Below are 18,967 nucleotides of genomic sequence, written 5' to 3' on the forward strand. Positions count from 1 at the left end.
GGTACAGTAACAGTTTTCAGGATTTGTCTGATTTGAGAAGTAAATATACTATAGGCTTTCCCAAAATGTTTCATAAACATGACTGAATGATACACATTTACTTTGCAGGTCAGAAGCCAGTTTTAACAGATGTTCAGGCAGAATTGGACAGAATTTCACGAAAACCTGAAATGGTCTCTCCTACAACACCTACATCTCCCACAGAAGGTGAAGCATCTTGAAGACACCAAATAAAACCAATTGTTCAGTTTTCTGGGATAATTCAAACTTGCCTCTGCCTCTTCCTTCAGTGACTGGAACTAAAGAACTGAAATATCTTTCAGAACACAGTTGATGTCTCTTTCTTTCATATGTGTTGCCCAACTTTACAAAAGGGAGCTGTACAGATGGAAAACAGTTATCACATCATGTAGGAGCACTGTTCACAGTGCAAGAATAGTAGAGTAATATTTTTTTTTTCTGGGTTTTGCAGTGTAATCCTGCAAAATTGCAAATATGTCCACTTAAGTGATAGGGGTTGCTTAGAGCAGGAAAACTGATACACACCACAGGCACTTCATTTATATTGATTTCCCAACCATTAAGCAAGTTTAATACCACCTTAAATAGATTAACCTCTACAGGAGAGAACAAGCGCTAGGTTTTGGAAGAGAAAATACAGCACAAAGCTGTAACAACAACAACAACAAACTCTCAATTATACTTGAACACTTGATTTGGAGCATGATTAAAAAAATCTGTTTGATCTCCACTGAGATTTAGACTGCATTCAAAAACCCATGCAAAAATTCATTCTAGTAAAGACTCAATTAGTTGCCAGTTTTTTGGTTTTCTCTCTGATTAATTTCAGACACTGAATAAAAGATGTATAAAGAAAAAGCAGAGGTTAAATGTACAGATTATCAGTATCCAGATTTGTCTATATATATATATGGCTCAGCCTTAATGCCCCCCACTGTTTCCCACGTTAGTTATAGTTTAAAATTGGTCATCAAAACTAATCAGTTAATAAAGTATTCTCTGCATTCAAATTTAAATAACTTTCACTGAAGCCATGGTGTTCTTGTTTGTTTACAGTTAAATCTAAGGATGTGGTGTAAAAGTTTTAAAACATGTTTTTATATTTTACTTCTCGGTGAATAATATCGCTGGTAGAGACTTAAACTTCCTTAAAGCATTGTTTCTGAAAGGAAGGGGGTAAGTCTGCAGTGTTTGTTCCTAGGAGTAAAACTAGCTTATCTGACTTGGGTGGTTTCTGCTGTAATGTGTTTTAAAAGCACACTGGTTAACACTAAGGATCCTGCTGCTGACTCCAGTATGTTGTTTAAGAAGTAGCTAACTCAGGTTGGGACTTTACTTGAGCTTTCAGTACACAAATGTTGAGCATCACTTTACTGTGCTGTGTGAAGTTTGTGGTTGGTTTCTACTGATAGTCACACAATAGGAAGTGTAAAAAGCATACCCTGATCAAATGATTGCCAAGAGACAACTTTGAGTTCAGATTATCTGGTTTCTTAAATCAACAAATCTTAGGTTAATTTCTCTGATTATTTAGAAGACTTCTGAAACACTGAAGAGGAGAAGGTAAATCTTCATTTTGAACATGGTGGTACTGGTCTCCTCCACCTCCTGCATTCTGTAGGAGTTCTAGTGAATTACCTCTGTGTTTTCAAAATACTTAAATTTACTTAAGAATAACGTATGGGGTTTTGTGCATTGAACTCTCTAAAGTTAAGCATACTTGTTAAAATTTACTCTGAATATTGAATTGTGGACTGACAAGTTTCAGTAGAGGTTCTTAACTATGTATCAATTGTTCAAACTGGAGTCCTTAAAATTTTGCTTGTGGCAGCGATTCAGTAAAGGTGGCATATGGGGAAATGCATGGCCTGCTGATGAACAACTGTATAGAATAAATTATGTCTTGAAGAAAAAAAATTAAGTTTCCAATCATGGATGCATGGCATGCATCAGTATCAGAACAATTCTCTAGATTCTGTATGTAAACTTCTTGAAACAGAATTTGAAGTGTGCTTGAGAGAATGGGTCCTGCTTGTAATAATCACCAGTACGCTTCCTTGTACAACTGCAGTGCTATGGGCTGCCCCAAAATTCAAAAGTTTCACCCTACCAACATGTTAAACTAGCTGGCACTGTCCAGGTTTTTGAAAGAAAACTCGAGCTCCTGTAATCTTTCATTTAGTTCACTTGAGCATCTGCCAAAGAACAACACCCTTGCTATAGCTGGAAAACTAGAAGAGCTATTGCACTAGGTGCCCTGATTTTTGTGTAGGCTGGGACAGGGGAAAACCTTGGTAACTCCTCATAATTTCACTTAAGACAGAGTTGGCAAATTGTCACTTCTGCATATTTAAAGATAGTAAATTTTTCTTCCCTAAACTAAGACAGCTGTTTTGTTGATTTTTTTTTTTTTTTTTTTTTTTTTTTTTTTAATATTTACAAAAAAGCTGTCTCCCTACCACACCTTTTCATTCTGTAAGACTAGGGTAGCCTGCTTCCCTCAAGGTTCAGATCCTCTTAATACTGCAGTCACTATCTATCTACAGTCTGTTCATGCTGTTTGGGGGGCGGGGGGGGAGGGAGAAAAAAAGACTTTTAAGATGTCATTACTACACTACGAAAGGAAAACACATGAGAATGTGTTTCGGTGTAACCTCATGGCTTTGGCTTCTTGTTTCCCCCTGAGACTGCTGGGCTGGTTGCTTTGTCCTCTTGAGTTGCAATTCCCCTGACTACTGCTTTGGTAAGAGTAGACAATTAACATGGGATTTCACAGAACTATCATGCAAAATGACTTTCTGTGACAGAAAGCCCTTTTCACAAAACGTAGCGCCAGTAAATCCTTCTCACTGTTCTCCTTCACCGTCAAGTTAGGCACCAAAACTAAATAATAAATTGGGTAAAGCAGTAAAGCTAATTTGGCAACAATACTTTTTCATAATCCTTTATTGTGCTTTTGTGCCCTAAGCTGTAGATGGGTTAGGTTTGCGATGACCCTAATTTTAAAAGAACACCATGAATAACTTCAATTTTGCTTCTAATCGCTCTTGTGTGCCTTTAATACTTTAGTGTCAATTGGTACACAAGTTTCAGTCTAGTACACAAGATGCAGCAAAGAGGTAATACAAGAGCTATAGGGGATGATTTTTGATAAAGAATAATTCATGTTTTGTGGTATGAGTACTGCAAAAACACTACAAAATAAACGAAAATTCTTTTAGATTTTCAGGGCTAGTTCTATGTAGACAAGGAGCTGATTTGTTTCAAACAAAACGGGAATTTTATTAATTCCTTCCTTGTCTCTACCGTGTTCCTACATTAGCTCTTTAAGTATACCGTTTGTAATAAAGCTGTTCTGCAGATTTTAAGCTTGAAACCTTTGAGTAAATAGCCACTTTATTTCCAGAAAGTGCATAGTTTTCAGCTGAAACTGGAAATCTCTGAAATGTATATGTGACTTTTAGGTTGTATGAACTACCATATTATACTAACCTTAAATGTCTAGTGCTACGTCTGAAATGCAAATACCAGTCTGTTTGGCTGCAGCGTCTTTTTGCAGGGCAAACTTAATTTGCAGCAGGACAACTGCAGAACCATTGCCTATTGAATACCTCATAGCTTTATGCTTCTCTGTGCCATGCAGGTGTATGCAGAAAACCACTGACAAGAGTTGGCTTAACCCTGCATTAGGGAAATGTGGAGAGTTGAGCGGGGATTTTTTCTCTTGTGCCATAAGGGATATGCAGAAATGACTGTTAAACATGCTAATTCTTCATCTTCAGCTGTTTAAAAATCACACATTCTAGCATGTTAGTATGGTGATCGGGGTTTGTGAAGTTCAGCTGCAATACTGAGGCCAAAAATAGAACCTCAAGAGCTGAAGAAGCTTCAGTAGATGCAATATGTTGAAGTCTCTTTTTTTGAGCTTTTTGTCGCAGTACTTGGAACGTTCCATTTGCTAGCTAGTCATCCTGTATTTACTCCATGTATCACATGGGACTAGAGTTGTGAACAAAAGCTGTTGAGATTTTCCCCAGGAACACCAGAACAGAGACCAGGGGGAGAGCTGTGCTTCTGACTGGCCAGCTTCGGTGGAGCTTCCTGAATTGTGTAGCAGCACTAAACCTCACCACCCTTCGAATGAAACTTGAGTCCAGCTCCTTCACCGGTTTGGGCTTTTAAGCTGCTTTCTCATTCTTCTACTTCCTTCTCCTTTGCCCTCTGAGAAGAAAAGCAAAAAAAAAACCCAAACCCACAATGGCATTTAGGAACATGGAAAAAGGAGAATATCCATTCGTGAGGTCAGTGGAGCCCTACTGCTGATTGTGAGCATGAGGGACTTGGGCTTTAGCATCATACTGTAGTGTCAAAGAGCCACCAGGGCATCACTTTATGAAAACAGTAATGCAGCCCTGGCCTGTATCCACCTTATTCCAGTGGCTGCATTTACTCGACTGCTTCAAGGAGCTTCAGTCACACTTTTTCATAAATTATTTCAACGTCGGCAAGGAGTGGTAGCTGTCGTACAGCAACACTGTGTACACTGTAATCTCTTCTAATGAGGGGGCTTTCTCAACTTCATTGGTATTGCTTTTTGGTCACTATGGTGGGTATCTTTGGAGAAGATGTAATGAGGGAGAAAACTAGGTCACTCATCACTAATTTGCTTCCACCACTCTCCCACTCTGCCTGGCTGGCTGGAGATGTTACCGGCAGCTCACAATCTAACTCCAGGGCTGCTTCTCTGCCACCATGTCCTGCCTTTAGCTCTGGTCCCATCATTCCAGCAGAGGCCGTGGAAGGGCGAAGAAAGGCTTCTCCCTTTGGAAAACTTTGTTAAGCATCGCACATAAACAGAAGGAAATGAATAGATGTGCATCTGGAATGGGATTTCCATTACATCACAGTCAGCTAATGACAGTTATTTGCGTTAAACAGGGTTGTTATTTATTGTAACTATTGTTCTGATTTGCATTCCTTCTTCAAAGGAGAGATACTATACCTGAAAGGCAGTGCTGATCAGAAGGGTGAAGAACACCTGCAGCTTGTGTGAGTAGCAGCATTTCTATGTTTCAACACAATGTTTGATGTATCTTTAAGCTATTAGGTCCTGTGCTGTTGCCCAGTTTTCATTCCTTCTCCGTCACAAGATCTTACCGTTACAGTAGCATTATTGTTGGTTTGCTTTTCCTGCACCTCTTTATAAATAAGTAAATAAAGTGGCCCAAATAAGTTACGCTTTAAATGGCAAGCTAGCCTTTATAATTCACACATCATTGATATGTATTTCCTGGAGAAGGCCTGAACAGGAGAAAACAACCTCTCGAAGACAGCAGTAACTAGAAAAAGGCTGCCATACATTTTATGTTTTGTAGGCTTGTCTTGTGTTTCTGTGACACCTTGAAGAGCAACCTCTCCTCAAGACAGTTGTCTTTAGCACTAACATCTGTGTTCATAATCTAGCAATGCTGCATTAAGACGTCAGTGAAGATTAAAAAGGGGACAACTACGAAATAGCCTTAGATGCTACCAAACACCTTGAACTGATGATTGCTTCTGCCTCCGTTAATACAGACCACTGCAGAGCCTGGTCACACACTTTGTGGCTTTGGAGTTATTCAGCCAGTTTTGACATGTTATCAAGGAAGGAAGCAAAACAAAAAGGGAATTTCCTTCAGAAGAGAGATGCCAGCCTCTGTTCTGTAAACTTATTTATAATGTACTAATGTAAAAAAAAAAACGTTATGAAGGCTCTGAGGACTTGTAAGTGGTACTAGTAACATTACTGACTACACCTGCCTGCTCAGTCCTGCAGCCTGGGATGCTGCCAGCAGGAGCCATGTCAGACTTGTCATTCCAACCCTGGGCAGCAGCTGGGGCACACCCATGTCGACACCTTACTCAAGTGCAAACTCACATGTCTTAGGAATTATGGAACTTGCCCTACTCCTTTGCCTCTCAAGCAGATTCCTGCAGCCAAACATCGGTTATGGCACAGACAAGTCCGTACCATCCTGCCCAGCTACCCCCCATGTTCCCTGGTTCATGCTGTCTTACCAGGAGAGGTTACATGTGGCCCGTTGGTACGTGCTCAGCACAGACCATGGCCTGACTGCTTATCAGGCCCGTACTGCTCCGTCTGTCCAGTGAATGGTGGCCCTTGGTGGAGTTAAAAACGGTGCCTGGCAGCGTGGCTCCAAGGCAGCATGGCCACTCTGCTCCCTCAGCGTGCAGTGCGCAGGTGAGGGAAGCAAATCCCCACCTTGTCTGTCCGTAGATTGCATTCAACCGAACTGAAGCAGGCGAGGTATACCTAACTTGACTATGAAGGACCATAGTTCTTGTGTAGATACTACGTTAATAATATTAAAGTGCACACAACGCACCTTTGCTCACACACAACAGGCCCAATCTGTGCTTACGCAGGTGCCAAAACCGGTGCCTTGCTCTGGGCTGGCCACGGCAGCGGGGCCCGGGGCGCTCGTCTTTTCCCTCACTGACAGCAGGGCATGGAAGCTTTGCCTTAAAAAACCCTTCTGATGTCGTAACCTCGCGTGACGACGGGAAAGCGAATTCCCTTGTAAACCCTTCTGAACGCGCGGCCCTCACGGCGCCGAGACCGGCCCCGGGTCTGAGGCGGCCCCGCCGCCCGTCAGCGCCCCCGCCCCGCCGCCGGGGGGCTGGCGCTCGCCGCAGGAAGCGCCTCGGTCCCGGCGGGGCCGCCGCCCTCCCCTCCCTTCCCCTTCCCTTTCCCGCCGCCGCCCTTTTGCTTTCGCTTTCCCGCTGCGGGCAGCTGGCGCGGCCATGGAGAACGGCGCCGTCTACAACGCGACCACCGAGCCGCAGACCAAGCCGTCCTGCTGCCCCTTCAGCTGCAGCCTGCAGCACCTGCGGGGATGGCGGCTGCCGACCAAAGCGCTGCAGGCGGTGAGTGCTCTCCTCTCCTCAGCGCGGCGGGGAGCGCGGCCGGGGCGGCCGTTGCCGACTGACCGCCCGCCCGCCTCCGCAGGCCCCCACAAGCCGTGGCCCCCCGCCGCCGGGGCCTGGGCCGTGGCTCCCCACAGGCCGGGGCCGTGTCCCCCCGCCGCCGGGGCCGTGGCGGGCCGTGCGCGGAGCCAGCACCCCCGGGCAGAGCGGCGGCCCCGAGGGGGCGGGAGAGGCCGCGCGTCCAGCGACAGCCGCCCGCCGGCTTTACAGGTGTCTCCGCTTGTCAGAAGCGCAGCGTCGGTGTGGAAACGGGCGTGTGAAGGTGACCGCCGGCGTTAGGGCACACACACACACACACACACCCCCCCCGCTTACAAATTGAACTGCCTGGCAGAGCGCGGGCGGGGGGCGCGGCGGCCCGCAGCCGTGAGGGGAGCTCCTCGGGCCGCGGGGAGCCCGGCCCAGCCCAGCCCAGCCCAGCCCAGCCCAGCCTAGCCCAGCCTGGCTGTCGGGCACGGAACTGCTCGGGCTTGTAACTCGGGTGGAAGGCAGACACACACGGTGTCTTATAACGCCGTCGTCTCTACAGGTTCAGACCATTTTATGGTGGGGAAGTAACAGGCTTGTGCCTTTTTCACGTGGCAGCTACCAGAGCAGGTGCTGGCATCCGACGACCGTGTGCATCGTGCCACCGAGGTTGGGTGCTGAACCAGCCTGGATTAGCAGCCTGCTGGCGTTGGGGTTGTAAATCAGAGGGAAACCTCATGGAAAGCTTCCTGTTTTCTTCTGAGGGCCACGGTGGATGAAAGCGGGAGGTAGCAGCCTTTGGCTGAGCCTCAGGGTAGAGGCAGGAGAACAGGGAAGGGCTTGCTGGGTTATCAGATCTGGACCTGCCTCTCCTGCGGCCCATCTGTAAGGTGGTCACGCCGCACTGTCTGTGCCGAAATCAGGCTCGTTTCTCCTGTCATTCATGTTAGAAAATTGCGTCAGAAACATGCGGTGTTGGTGGTGGCCCATTGCACGAGACGTCACATTGCATCGCTTTATGTTGGACAGTCCTGTGCCCACCAGGAAATAAAAGGCTTATATTCTGCTTGCTTTTTGCTGTCTGTAACGTTACTCCTGAACACATTCAGCAGCTGGGCACATGGTTCAGGCTTGTTTGCTCTGTGCTCAGTGGTGGGCTTTTCCGAAATGTGCCTGTGGGACTGCTGATAGGGACACGAGGAGCATCATGTAAGTACTGGCAGGGAGGTAGTGAAACAGACACTGGGAAAGGGCAGCTGACTGTAAATATCTGTCAGGGTACATTTTTGCAGCCAACAAAGTGGCTTTTTAGTCAGATGTCTCATGTTCACGGGGATTGTAGGTGATTTCCAACCCTTTCTCATGAGTTCAGCATTGCAGAAAAGAGAACATTTGGGTTTTAAACTTGGCCTTGCACACAGTCAAGACCCTTAACCAAAAATGGAAGATTCTTGAGTGCTGGCAAAGGTAATAGTAATGCTGCCAAAAAATATGTTTTCTAACAGTGTATAAATAAATAATTAAGTAAGTAAATAAATAAATATAACAGGACATAAACTTTTATTTCATCTACTGGAGATCAATAAAGTAAGATCTGCTGGCTGTTGCTCCCAGACAAGCAGATGGTTTATGTAAGCAGGTTCACTGACTAAAATAAGCTTTTTCATATGCAAATTTAATGGTGTACCAAAGTCTTAAACTACTTACCTGAACAGAAGCATTATTTTAAAAGCTTTCCAGGTAGGGAAGGAAAATTATGATTATCCTAAATAGGATGGACAGCTGCTTGATATGCTCCTAAAGAATTAGAAGTTTATGGCCTGTACCTATTCTTCAACAAAACAGAAGGAGCTTTGGCTGTTTCATATAAGCCTGCAGAGGTCTGCACTTATCCCAGGACTAACACTGATGGATGAAGTGGGATCTCTGGCAGAACAATTCTTGGGAAACTGAACAAAATGTGGAGTCTCCTGGCTTGTTTAAAGTGACTCATGCATTTATACTGTATCTAATAGCGGGATGTTACTAAAATGCAGATGAATAATAGAGATGATAATCTTCTGACTAATACCAGAAAAAACTAGAGAAAATTGAATATTGACTTGGACGAGTCCCACATAGGATTCCCCTTGGTAAATTTCATTTACTTGATACTGAACCCTTTATAGCTACTCTTTGAGTGGGATTTCTTTCTGCTCCTTTGTATACTCAGGGTTTTTTTTCAGTTACTTAGATCATACTATGGTTATCTGGGCTTATAAATTCTTTTCAGGGCAGGTTTATTTTCTGTTCTGTTTCAGCCCAGGTGAAAGTGATGGCATTCAGTTTTCAGTGCTGATAAAAGAGAGCTATAACACTGCATGAAAACATACGCTTTAGCTGACCTTGTGAAAAATGCAAAATTGAAAGTCATTGGATGCAGCTGTAGGCGAATCTTTTGAAATGCCAAAAAATACTTGAAAATTGGAAGTTCAGAGTTCAAAACATTCCTTTGGACAGCCATTGTAGTCACAATTTTAGGTTCGAAGGCTGCTGAGAAGTTTGCCTTGCCAGCTGCTGTGGGAGAGAAGGGAAGTATGTGGAGGCCTGATAGTGATACTGTGTTTCCCAGCTCGGGTTCTTTCCCTTTCTGAGATCCTGTTTACTTTATATGATTGCAGCGTTTTCAAAATATGATGCTTGGAAGTGCCCTTCTGAGGTCTGGCTTAGTGGGGGGAATTTACAGTTCCCACATGCTAAATTGTTGTTCTTAGTTTTACTGTCAGAAAACTGAAACCTGAGGCTGATGGTTATTTTCCAAGAGCAATTCTGAATTTTATAGGGTTTTTTTAAACTAATTTTTTTTAAAGAAGAACTGTCAACCTCATTATTGCCCATATACTCTTACCAAAAATATGATCGTAATCCTTACATCAGTCTTCATTTTATGATGGAGTCTGATTCCTACAATGGTTTTGTTTTAATTTGGTGAACTCCTTACTACAAGGATCTATAATGCTGTGTCAATTTTAAGGGATGAAGGAAACTATCAAGGAGTGGCCAAAATGAGAAAATGTATAAATAAAGCAATATTCTTTTTTGTACAATATAACAGTGGAAAGTCCAGCAGCAGATGTATGGTGACTGTACAGGAATTAATTCATGTTCGTTCCTCAAAACATACTGTAGCAGAAGGTGAACATAAGCTTCTGCGTAGATTAAACACTGTCCAACATGGCTTAAACATAGTTTAACATTTTGGTTCCTACAAGTACAGCTGAGCTCCTGTTGTTACCGGGTCATAAGCACTTGAGGCATTAGCTATATCCACTTTCTCTGAAGCTTTGTTGAAGGAGGTAACATCAGCTGTAAATTTTCAGGGAGGGAGCCGACTGTGTCAATGCCATCCAGTTTCCCCCTCTACCCTGAACCCAAACTCATTTAAAATTAAGTGCAATTGTAAGCAGTAAGCAATAGCATTTTTGCTTGCTCTGAGCAGTATGTGTCTCCACGCTGCCTGCTTCGTCTGCTTCCAACTGGCAAGTGCACAAAACCACAAACTGGGAATCTTGTCTGTCTAATCAAGAAGCCTGTATTTGGCGGTGAGTGCTCAGCTTACCTAAGCGTAGTTTATTGATGAACTTTAACAGCAAGTGTAAACTGTGTCACTATATAATTATTTCTGCCTGTAAGAAAACAGTGTAGAATTTTACCAAGTTCTTTGTAGATTGAAGATTTTTGCTACAGCTGTCTTTATTAATGTTCCTATCAGGCATGGCTGTTTCCTGAAGATACTAGAGACTGATCCAACTCAAGCATGTTATTTCTTTGCAGATTCTCTCTCTTCTGGCTGTTATTTTTGAAGAAATTGTGCAGAATTGCATCATGTGTGGTGGACTTTACTTCTTTGAATTCATAAGCTGCAGTGCCTTTCTTTTGAGCCTCGTGATCCTGTGTGTGTATTGCACTAATATATATGAAACACTTGGGGAAGATAAAGTACGGAGAGGGGTAAGGATTTTTTTTTTTTAAACCTTTTCTCATAAGTGCTTAAAGACTACTGTGGAGTAAAAACGCTGTACAGAATGAATCACCTTTTCTTCTTTATTTAAAGGGTAGATTATAGTTTAAAAATGAGTCAGCTTTGAGAGTCCCTTTTATATTGACAACTTTTCCAAAATTGTCATTTGGTTACCTGCAGGATTTTAGGACTTGTGTGAAAGTCCTTCACGCAGACTAATACTACTGCGTAGTCATTGCATATATTACTTATATGGAACGCAGTTTACTGCCAGCATGATACTTGTAACTTGCCTGATTAAGCTGTCTTTTCCTACTGGGTGTAGCCTACCTCCTTTTTGGTAATACACTCGTTACAGTTCATGCTTTTATATTTCAGAAGATCCAGGAGTAGCACAAAGTTGCCCTGTAAAGTCAGTAAGAATATTCTACTGTCTTAGTGTCCCTTTCTATTTGTCTTCAGAGCAAACAGCAAGTTTTTTACGTGAAGGTACAGATAAGGGAGTGTAGTAAGAGATTTGCATAAGCACATTTAGTTACAGGTTTCTGACTTTCCAGATGCTTTACATAGGGAATAACGTTAGCGTGGTTGACCTGAGCTTGAATTTGATTGTGAAAAAAGTTGGGTGAAATGAATGAAATATTTAAAGAAGACAAAACCAGGGAAGTATGTAATGCAGACTCTTTTAAATAATTGACAAAGTTGAGTGTTGTTTGGAATGCAGTTGTGAAATATATTTCCTGAAGCTTCCATTAGCATCAGAGTTTCAAAGCATAAATTCACTGGCAGATTAACTCAACTGCTGTTGTCATACTTGTTCTTTTTCAGGTAGCATATCTACAATTCTGTAACATTCACTTTTTTGTATTTGCAGAATTTGTGGGCCATGCCAGCCATAGGTTTCTGTTTTTTGTTAGCATCAATAGTGCTTGCTGCAACCAGCTCTGGGTCTGCTGTTGAAAAAGTCGCATGTGTAAGTTTTAAAATTGCATGATTTATTTTGTATTTATTTTGTATGTTAATTTCTCCTCTCTTTAAACTCAACTTGCAGGGAATAGAACTCAGTGCATTGCAGCATTTTAGGAGGAATTAGCTATTTCAGACCTTGCAGAAACTTACTGTAGGAAACCCAAAGAGCAGGCATTCCTCAGGATTGCTGGAAAGCTCTGCGCGCACTTCCAGCTCGCGAGCATTTGCAGCTTGCTTCTGGGGTCCTCAGACTTCACTCCCTTGGCTCTGTATTTTTCCCTGTCATCTGTCACTGTTGTGATGTTGCCGTCTCTCACAGCTTCCCTAGTTCTCCGATACCTTATGTCTGAAATGCCTATTTCTTTCCTCAATTGTCCTTTCATAATACCACCCCCTCACAAAGTCAGCAAGAAACCATGTATTTTGCCAGGCATTACAAAGCATATGTGGAGAAAGCTGACTTGCAAAGGCTGCAGTAAGAGGAGCGGTTTCCTCAGTGACAGAATTAGTTAGAAGAGCAACAGGGCATCCATCACCCAGGGAACACTGAAGAGGCAGGGTAAGGTGCTGAAGAGGCTTTGGGATGCTGTGGATGTGATAATTCTTCACTCATTTGGCACTTCTTTTGAATAACATTTGAATGCTGAATATATTAGTTTGAAAGATCAAATTTTGATTTTATTCTTGATTGAGGAAAAAATGAGTCAGAAAAGACACAAAATAATTCTGTTCCACAGGCGGCGTGAGCTATTACAGATACACACTTTTGTGTAGTCATCTTCTGTGATGCTGATATATTCAGACCTAATAGTCTGAGTATAAAGTCTTTCGGGTTTTTTCCTGGAGCTGGAAAAACAACAACTGTTGTGATTTAAGACTTACTAGTGTCAAATTGCTTTGGGGCAAACCAGTCATGTAAAATTTAGGTAGAAGTTAGAATAATGCATGTGTTTATTTCCTCGCGTGAAAAGAGCTGCTAAAAAAACCCTTCTCCTTACCACTGTCTTGCCATGACTAATAATGAAATGTGCTTAACAAAATGTCCTTCCACCCCCCCTTGCTGACACAGTAAGGACTTGCTTAGGCTCTGCAGATCTTCTCTCCCTTCACCTTCCATGTGTTATTCTTCTTCACTTACTTCCTTTAATCAGCAGCCATCTCTCGGATAAATACTCGGCTATACCACCAGTGCCATGCTTCTTTAATAATTAATTTCTGCAATAAAATTAATATACTTCTACTGTTAAGGGCTGCTTGGAACACATAAGGTTCACACTTGATTAAGGAATGAAAACTGTAAAAACTTTTGCATTACTTGTGCTAGAATTATGATTTCTGATCTGTTTCTAATGTAAAGGGAACTATTGATTTAAGTAGGACTGTAATCTCAATATGTAAGCGTTAACATACATAAATAGTCCAGCAAATCTCTCTAAACAATGTTAGCATACTGTTAATATTTGTACATTTTAAAATCATACATTCCTTTCACTTTCACAGGTGTTTGGATTTCTTGCAAGTGCTGCATTTTTAGCTGAAATGGTTATAGAGCGTTTTCACAGACAGAAAAAAACCGCCAGTGGAAGCTCTGAAAATCCTGGCAACACTCAGAGTGCCACAGAAAATCAGCCATTGAATAAACAAAGCTAACTTTTTAGAATTTTTTTTCTTTTGAATGGAGCAAACTAAAATGAACTTTCAGTGCACTGTAGGTAACACCTTCTGTCTCTCCTTCTAATTTTGTATGCATTGCTCATCACAATTTTTTACGGATCCTTAGGTCAAGTAATGGCATCTTGAGCATCATGTTCTGAGGTAACTGGACCTGCTTATTAACTGGTCCTGCCGCCTCTCCAGGTGACATACACTAAACAAGTGGTGTCTAAGTAGAATAACACAAGGACAAGCGTGGCAATTTGATTTTGACAGTTGATACTAAAGGTTAATGTGTGATGCATAAATTCTGAGCTATACCCTGAAGATACTTTCTGTATAAATGGACCAAATACTTCTGTTAGGAGTTATAAATCAGTACTGCAGGATTCATTTTCGTACTTGCCAGTCAAACTGTGAATGTAAAAGGGATACCTAACTGGAGCCTTACAGAAACGCTTATCCTCATGCAAGGGGTTTTGGTTTTTTTTCACTATTCATATGTCTCAGTTCTGTCTCTGGAGATCAGCTTAATGGAATAGTGAGTGCAGGGGTTTTATGGGGAGGGTAATGTAATGGTATATTAAGGAGACAGTTTTGCACTCCATGATTGTCAAAGTTTGGACTTGTATGCCAGAATCTTCTTTCAGATTGTTTTGAAAGCTATAAAAGTTGCAGGAAGAAACTTGAAAAGCCAGCTGTGACAGAAAAAAGATGAAGAATAAATATTTTCATGAAGCAACCCCAAAAGCAGCAATCTGAACGTCAATGGGAAAAATGTTACAGCATGTTGGTACTATTCTGGTGAATATTACTTGCAAGGTTCATACCACATGCAGCTTGTTTATGCATAGATAATGGTAAGTTTTGCCAGAATGGTTATGGACCCCAACATTTCTGTTTATAAATATGGCACGAGCTTAAGATTTCTTGCTGCTGACTATCTTAGTGGGTAAACAGGTAAATAAGCACTTCTACCCTTGATTTGGCTTAAAAGTGACAGGCTGTAGGACTGCAAGAAATACTACTGATGCAACACGTATCACACAAGTGATGGACGTATCAGACCAGATGTTGATGGCTGTAAAAGAAATTAAGCGGTGAAAAGGCATTTTTCAGATGTCTGAGCTAGAAGCAAGACTGCTAGACCTTGCTTAAGAGGAACGCCTTCAAAAGTAGAGCAAATTGCTGTAAGCCAGATGTTCCAAAATACCAAAACAAATGAGAAGCAGCCGATTATGCAAAAACAATTCTAGTCTGAGTACTCGTGACATTTGCTGTGTCTTCCAGGCATTAACTCCTTTTCATCAATACCCTAGTCTGTCAGATGTATTGTCCTGTAACCTATTGTGGCAACACTGAGACTAAGCCCTCCAGAAATTGGCTGAGCAGGCTGTAATTGGAAAAGGATGAGGAAGCTGTTGTAAGACAAAGGACTGTAAAAGAAGGTCAGAGGGTTTTTTCCAGTGCTGCCAATTTCTGATGAACATGAGTTTGATCTTCTCTCTCTAAGGTCTGGGCTTAACCGTAACACTACACTTTGCTTGGAGGATGTAAAATTTTGACAGGTGTTGGGAAGCATCATGTTTAAGCTGTAGCTTGTTTTCAGAGCCATGCATTAAGAGACATAGTTTCCTTTATAGAATTTCCTGCTTTGTGAAGCAGAAAGGCTCTTTGGACTGGCTTTTTTCCCTTTGTATTTATTAGTGTCCATTTGCACTAAAACCTGATCTCAGTCTAGGTGTACAGAGCTTGCTGTAGCTGTGTCTGAAAACGGGCTAGATTACAGTCATTTTGTTTACAGGCAGTGTTACTGGTGATACAACACTTAACTGAATGAGGAGCAACCCTGCTGTGATTTGTAGGGTCTTACTTCAAGGATTGTCTCCGTATCTGCAATTTAACATTCTAAGGGTGGGTTGGTTGTTGTTTGGTTTTTATTGCTCAGGATTCTACTAAATTTTTTTTCACATCAAAATGTCTGTAGTTTCTAAATCTTGACCTATAATCAAAAGCTGTAAATATAGTGTAACGCTGCTGCTGCTATCTATTAAGCAATGCAGCACCATGACAGGGCTTTTATCTTGAGGTAATTTTTCTCACTTGAACATATGTGAATAGAGTTCTGGGGTTTGGTTGCTTTTTCTGTAGGTATTTCCCCACCTAAGTGCTTTGTTATTGGTGTCCATTCCTGAACTGAAGATACTGGTACCGAAAGGGATCTGGAAAGTCATCTCTCTGCCTTGGCCTATCTGTGATATTTACTGCTGATACTTTGGAGAGAAACTGAAATACAGAGCAAGTTATTTTTATGAAAGCGTGCCACGAAGAGCTGGTGTCAGAAATTACTCTGACTGAGATCTTCTGACTCCCATGATCTGACTGTTAAGCCTTTTGAAACAAATGCTACCAAACTTTACAGAATGGTTTGATGGATTCTCCCGCTACATCCATGTTGGCAACCCTGGCATGTTTCAGGTTGTTAGAGTGAAGGGGTTTTGGCATGTTTTTTCGTTTTCATTTTAGCCGTTCCAAGTAGGTAGTTATTCTCTCACCGGCTGACTGATCCACGTATAGATTTGAGGATCAGATCCCATCTCTGACTGAAAGGGATGCAAGCGTTGCCATCAGCTAATGAAAATGACAAATGGTAGTTCTTGGGAAACCTGTTAGTTGTTTTCCCATATGTTACAGGAGCCTACTAATAGGAAGAGTCCTGCTATTCTTTACAACAACAATATTGTTCCACTTCAGATCCTATTTAGCTACAAGCAAGTCATGCACTGGTTGTAGGTTTAAGGCAATTGGTAATTGTTGCTTCCAAACTCTGTTGGCTAACAGTTTCTGCATGGTGGTACTATTAATGCAAGGCTTACAAGTATGAGGTGTTCTTTTTGTTCTGTTTAAAAATAGCTGAGAAGCAGGTTTGCTAGTGTGTATGTTGCTCTCAGCCTCTGTGAGGTCATTTCCTTAACTGCTTCATCAGCTTGCTAAGAGAAAGGGGCAGGTGTGTGTACCTCCTAGCTCTTCTGCCCTCCCAGGCGAGCTGGGGGAGAGGCTTCCTTGCTGCTGTGGCTGAGCAGGCTGGTCTCCTGCAGTCTTGACATGCCCCCTTTGATGCTTCTGGTGTCAGATCCAGGCTTTGAGTATCTGTCTTTTGACGGATCCCAGAGAACAGTTTTGGAGCTAGATTAAATGTCGGGTTTTGCAGGAGCTCTGCGTGTGTGGCTGGATGTCTCTTACCCCTCCTGTGCTCCGTCAGCAAAGTGGTCTGCTTGTTTCCCAGCCTGCTTCTGATGAAATCAGCCTTTAAACCAGCTTACTTAAACTTTATTTAAACCAGCTATTAAAATTACTTACATTAAGGTGGCTGCTTTATACTGAAGTGGGTTAGGGTTTAAGGAGAGTGGTGGGAGCCCTGGCAGAAGTGCTGTTACAAGCAACCGTCTTTAAATTTCTTCTGTTTGCAAAGTAACCATCTCTGTACAGTCTCAACTGGTAGTAAAACCTGTGGAAAGAAGCAGCTGGCCCAGTATACCTATCTGGGGATTGTCTTCTCCCTCCCACAGTGCTTGGCAGTGGTGTTGCAAGCCTGCTCAGACACATTAAAAGCTTTTGTCTTTTCCAGCTGAGTCCATCCAAAAATATTTTAAAGGCTCTGCACCCACTTTCAGGCTTTGTTTACAGTGCCTTGAGAATCGGTGGAGAGGGTTCTCCAGGACGTGTGAGGACTTGTTGTTAAGTGGCTGGACCGTGAGTTTCTGCTCTGAAAAACTGCACTGGCATTGTGTAGATTGTGAATGTTAATTTTTGTGTTTGGTGTTTAGCACACATTAAAATCACAATGCTACCAGTGTCCTTTGGGTTCTAAATACGTGAAGAAATTGTGCCTTACTGCTTGCACTCTGTGCTTATAAATAGCAGGGAAGGGTTGTGGTCTACTGCAGTAACAGTCCTACCTTTGCACCCTCCAACTTCAAAAAGCAGTTAAGCTATCTCACACAATTCTCAGAGCTCTGCACAAGACATTTTTGCATAATGGCCATCGTGGTGATCCTTGTTCAGATTTGTGCAATAAAAATACCAAGCTTTCTACACTGAAGGGAAATCTTTGTGAAATTTTTGAAAGGTTATATAAATTTGTAATGAATCAAGATGCTGGTAGTGCTTTTAAGATGGAAATTCATCTTTTTAGTCTATTGCTGTAAACATAAGCAGTTCTCTAGATAGTAAATTTTATGCTGTTCAGAACTATATCACTTTTAATATCTTTGAGAATTTAAGTGACTTTTAATGATTATTAAATCAGGATGATAGTGCAGCAGGGTTTTGTATAAAAATTGTATACAGTTTTGTTGCCAGTGTTGCCTTGAATTTCCTTTTAAATAATTTTGAAATGCTTAAATATTTTTCCATTCTAAACCTGTGGTCTTTTTAAATGTATTATGCTTTTTTGGTCTTAAGAACTTTCTAAAATATTTTGTAATCACTTTTTAAATAAAATAGTAGTAAATAACTTCAGTGGGTTTTGTTTCTGCTGCTATGATTTGGTGTCGCTATGTAGTTCTCCCAGAGCCAACCATAGGAAATAACATCATTCTTTGTTTGGGGTTTGGAGGAAGGAGCTTGCAATGTGTTTGCCCGTTACTGAGGAAGAGGGTCCAACTTGCAAAGCTGGATATTCTCGCTGAAGTGTTTCCAGGAAGAAAGGTCCGACAAGGTCAGTACTGCCTCTTATTACCGGGTCCAACCAAACTAGTTTGCAATAGCCTTGACACCTACTTCGGTCTACAAGTTACTGTAACAAGTGTAATTCAAGTGCTGCTTTCCTATTGTCTTGATTACAGTGGAACTGGAAAAAATAAAAGTGCCAGATTTGTTAAAGGAATGAGCACAAACTAGCAAAAGGTGTTAAGAGCAAATAATTTCTTCTGGTGTAGAAAAATGCAGGTGACCCAGTTACTGGGTCGAAGGGGAGCAGCTGTCTGATTATCGGTGGTAGGGGGCGAGGAAAAGGAAATAAACCTGCATGGTTTCTGGCAGGGCTGCTTTTTTGTTTCATAATCCTACAGATTGCTCATTATCTGGTGGTTGTCTTGTAAACAGGAGAAGAATAGCACTTTCTGCATTGCCGGCACTGAAGTTAGAATGCCGTGGTGTAGTTTATTTATATTGTAACGTTAAAGGGAAATTGTCTCTGATGAAGCTGCCAGAGATGAGTGTAACCATAAGGATTCATAAGGAACAAAGGTCTCTAGGGCTTTTAATTACATGTGAAAACTAGTGGCAAGAAAATGACTGAGACAAAATGTTGTATTAAAAGGGTAGATCAGTGGTGGATTTACACAGCATGAGAAAATAACTCAGAAG

General features: G+C 42.0%; 2 protein-coding genes across 2 annotated transcripts in view; both read left to right on the top strand.

Moving 5' to 3' along the window:
• Positions 1 to 1,809, top strand: part of DYNC1LI1 (dynein cytoplasmic 1 light intermediate chain 1) — a 28,269-nt gene extending 26,460 nt beyond the window's left edge. The window contains exon 13 of the mRNA XM_080387255.1: positions 109 to 1,809. Within this exon, the coding sequence (XP_080243381.1) occupies positions 109 to 221 (113 nt within the window). The 3' untranslated portion in view covers positions 222 to 1,809. The remainder of the gene's footprint in view (positions 1 to 108) is intronic.
• A 4,929-nt stretch (positions 1,810 to 6,738) lies between these two features.
• CMTM6 (CKLF like MARVEL transmembrane domain containing 6) lies at positions 6,739 to 18,118 on the top strand. The gene is made up of 4 exons (XM_080387324.1): positions 6,739 to 6,948; positions 10,789 to 10,965; positions 11,850 to 11,948; positions 13,445 to 18,118. Exons 1-4 carry the CDS (start codon positions 6,826 to 6,828, stop codon positions 13,592 to 13,594), a joined length of 549 nt encoding a protein of 182 aa, XP_080243450.1. The 5' UTR covers positions 6,739 to 6,825; the 3' UTR covers positions 13,595 to 18,118.
• The last annotated feature ends 849 nt before the right edge of the window (positions 18,119 to 18,967 follow it).

The sequence above is a fragment of the Falco punctatus genome, assembly GCF_963210335.1.
Source record: "Falco punctatus genome assembly, chromosome: 4".
Lineage (NCBI taxonomy): Eukaryota > Metazoa > Chordata > Aves > Falconiformes > Falconidae > Falco > Falco punctatus.

Excerpts from the sequence above, each read along its gene's own strand:
- CMTM6 (XM_080387324.1), top strand. The coding sequence starts at position 6,826 with ATGGAGAACGGCGCCGTCTACAACGCGACCACCGAGCCGCAGACCAAG. Across the intron at positions 6,949-10,788 it reads CGACCAAAGCGCTGCAGGCG|ATTCTCTCTCTTCTGGCTGT; the intron begins GTGAGTGCTCTC and ends ATTTCTTTGCAG. Across the intron at positions 11,949-13,444 it reads CTGTTGAAAAAGTCGCATGT|GTGTTTGGATTTCTTGCAAG; the intron begins GTAAGTTTTAAA and ends TCACTTTCACAG.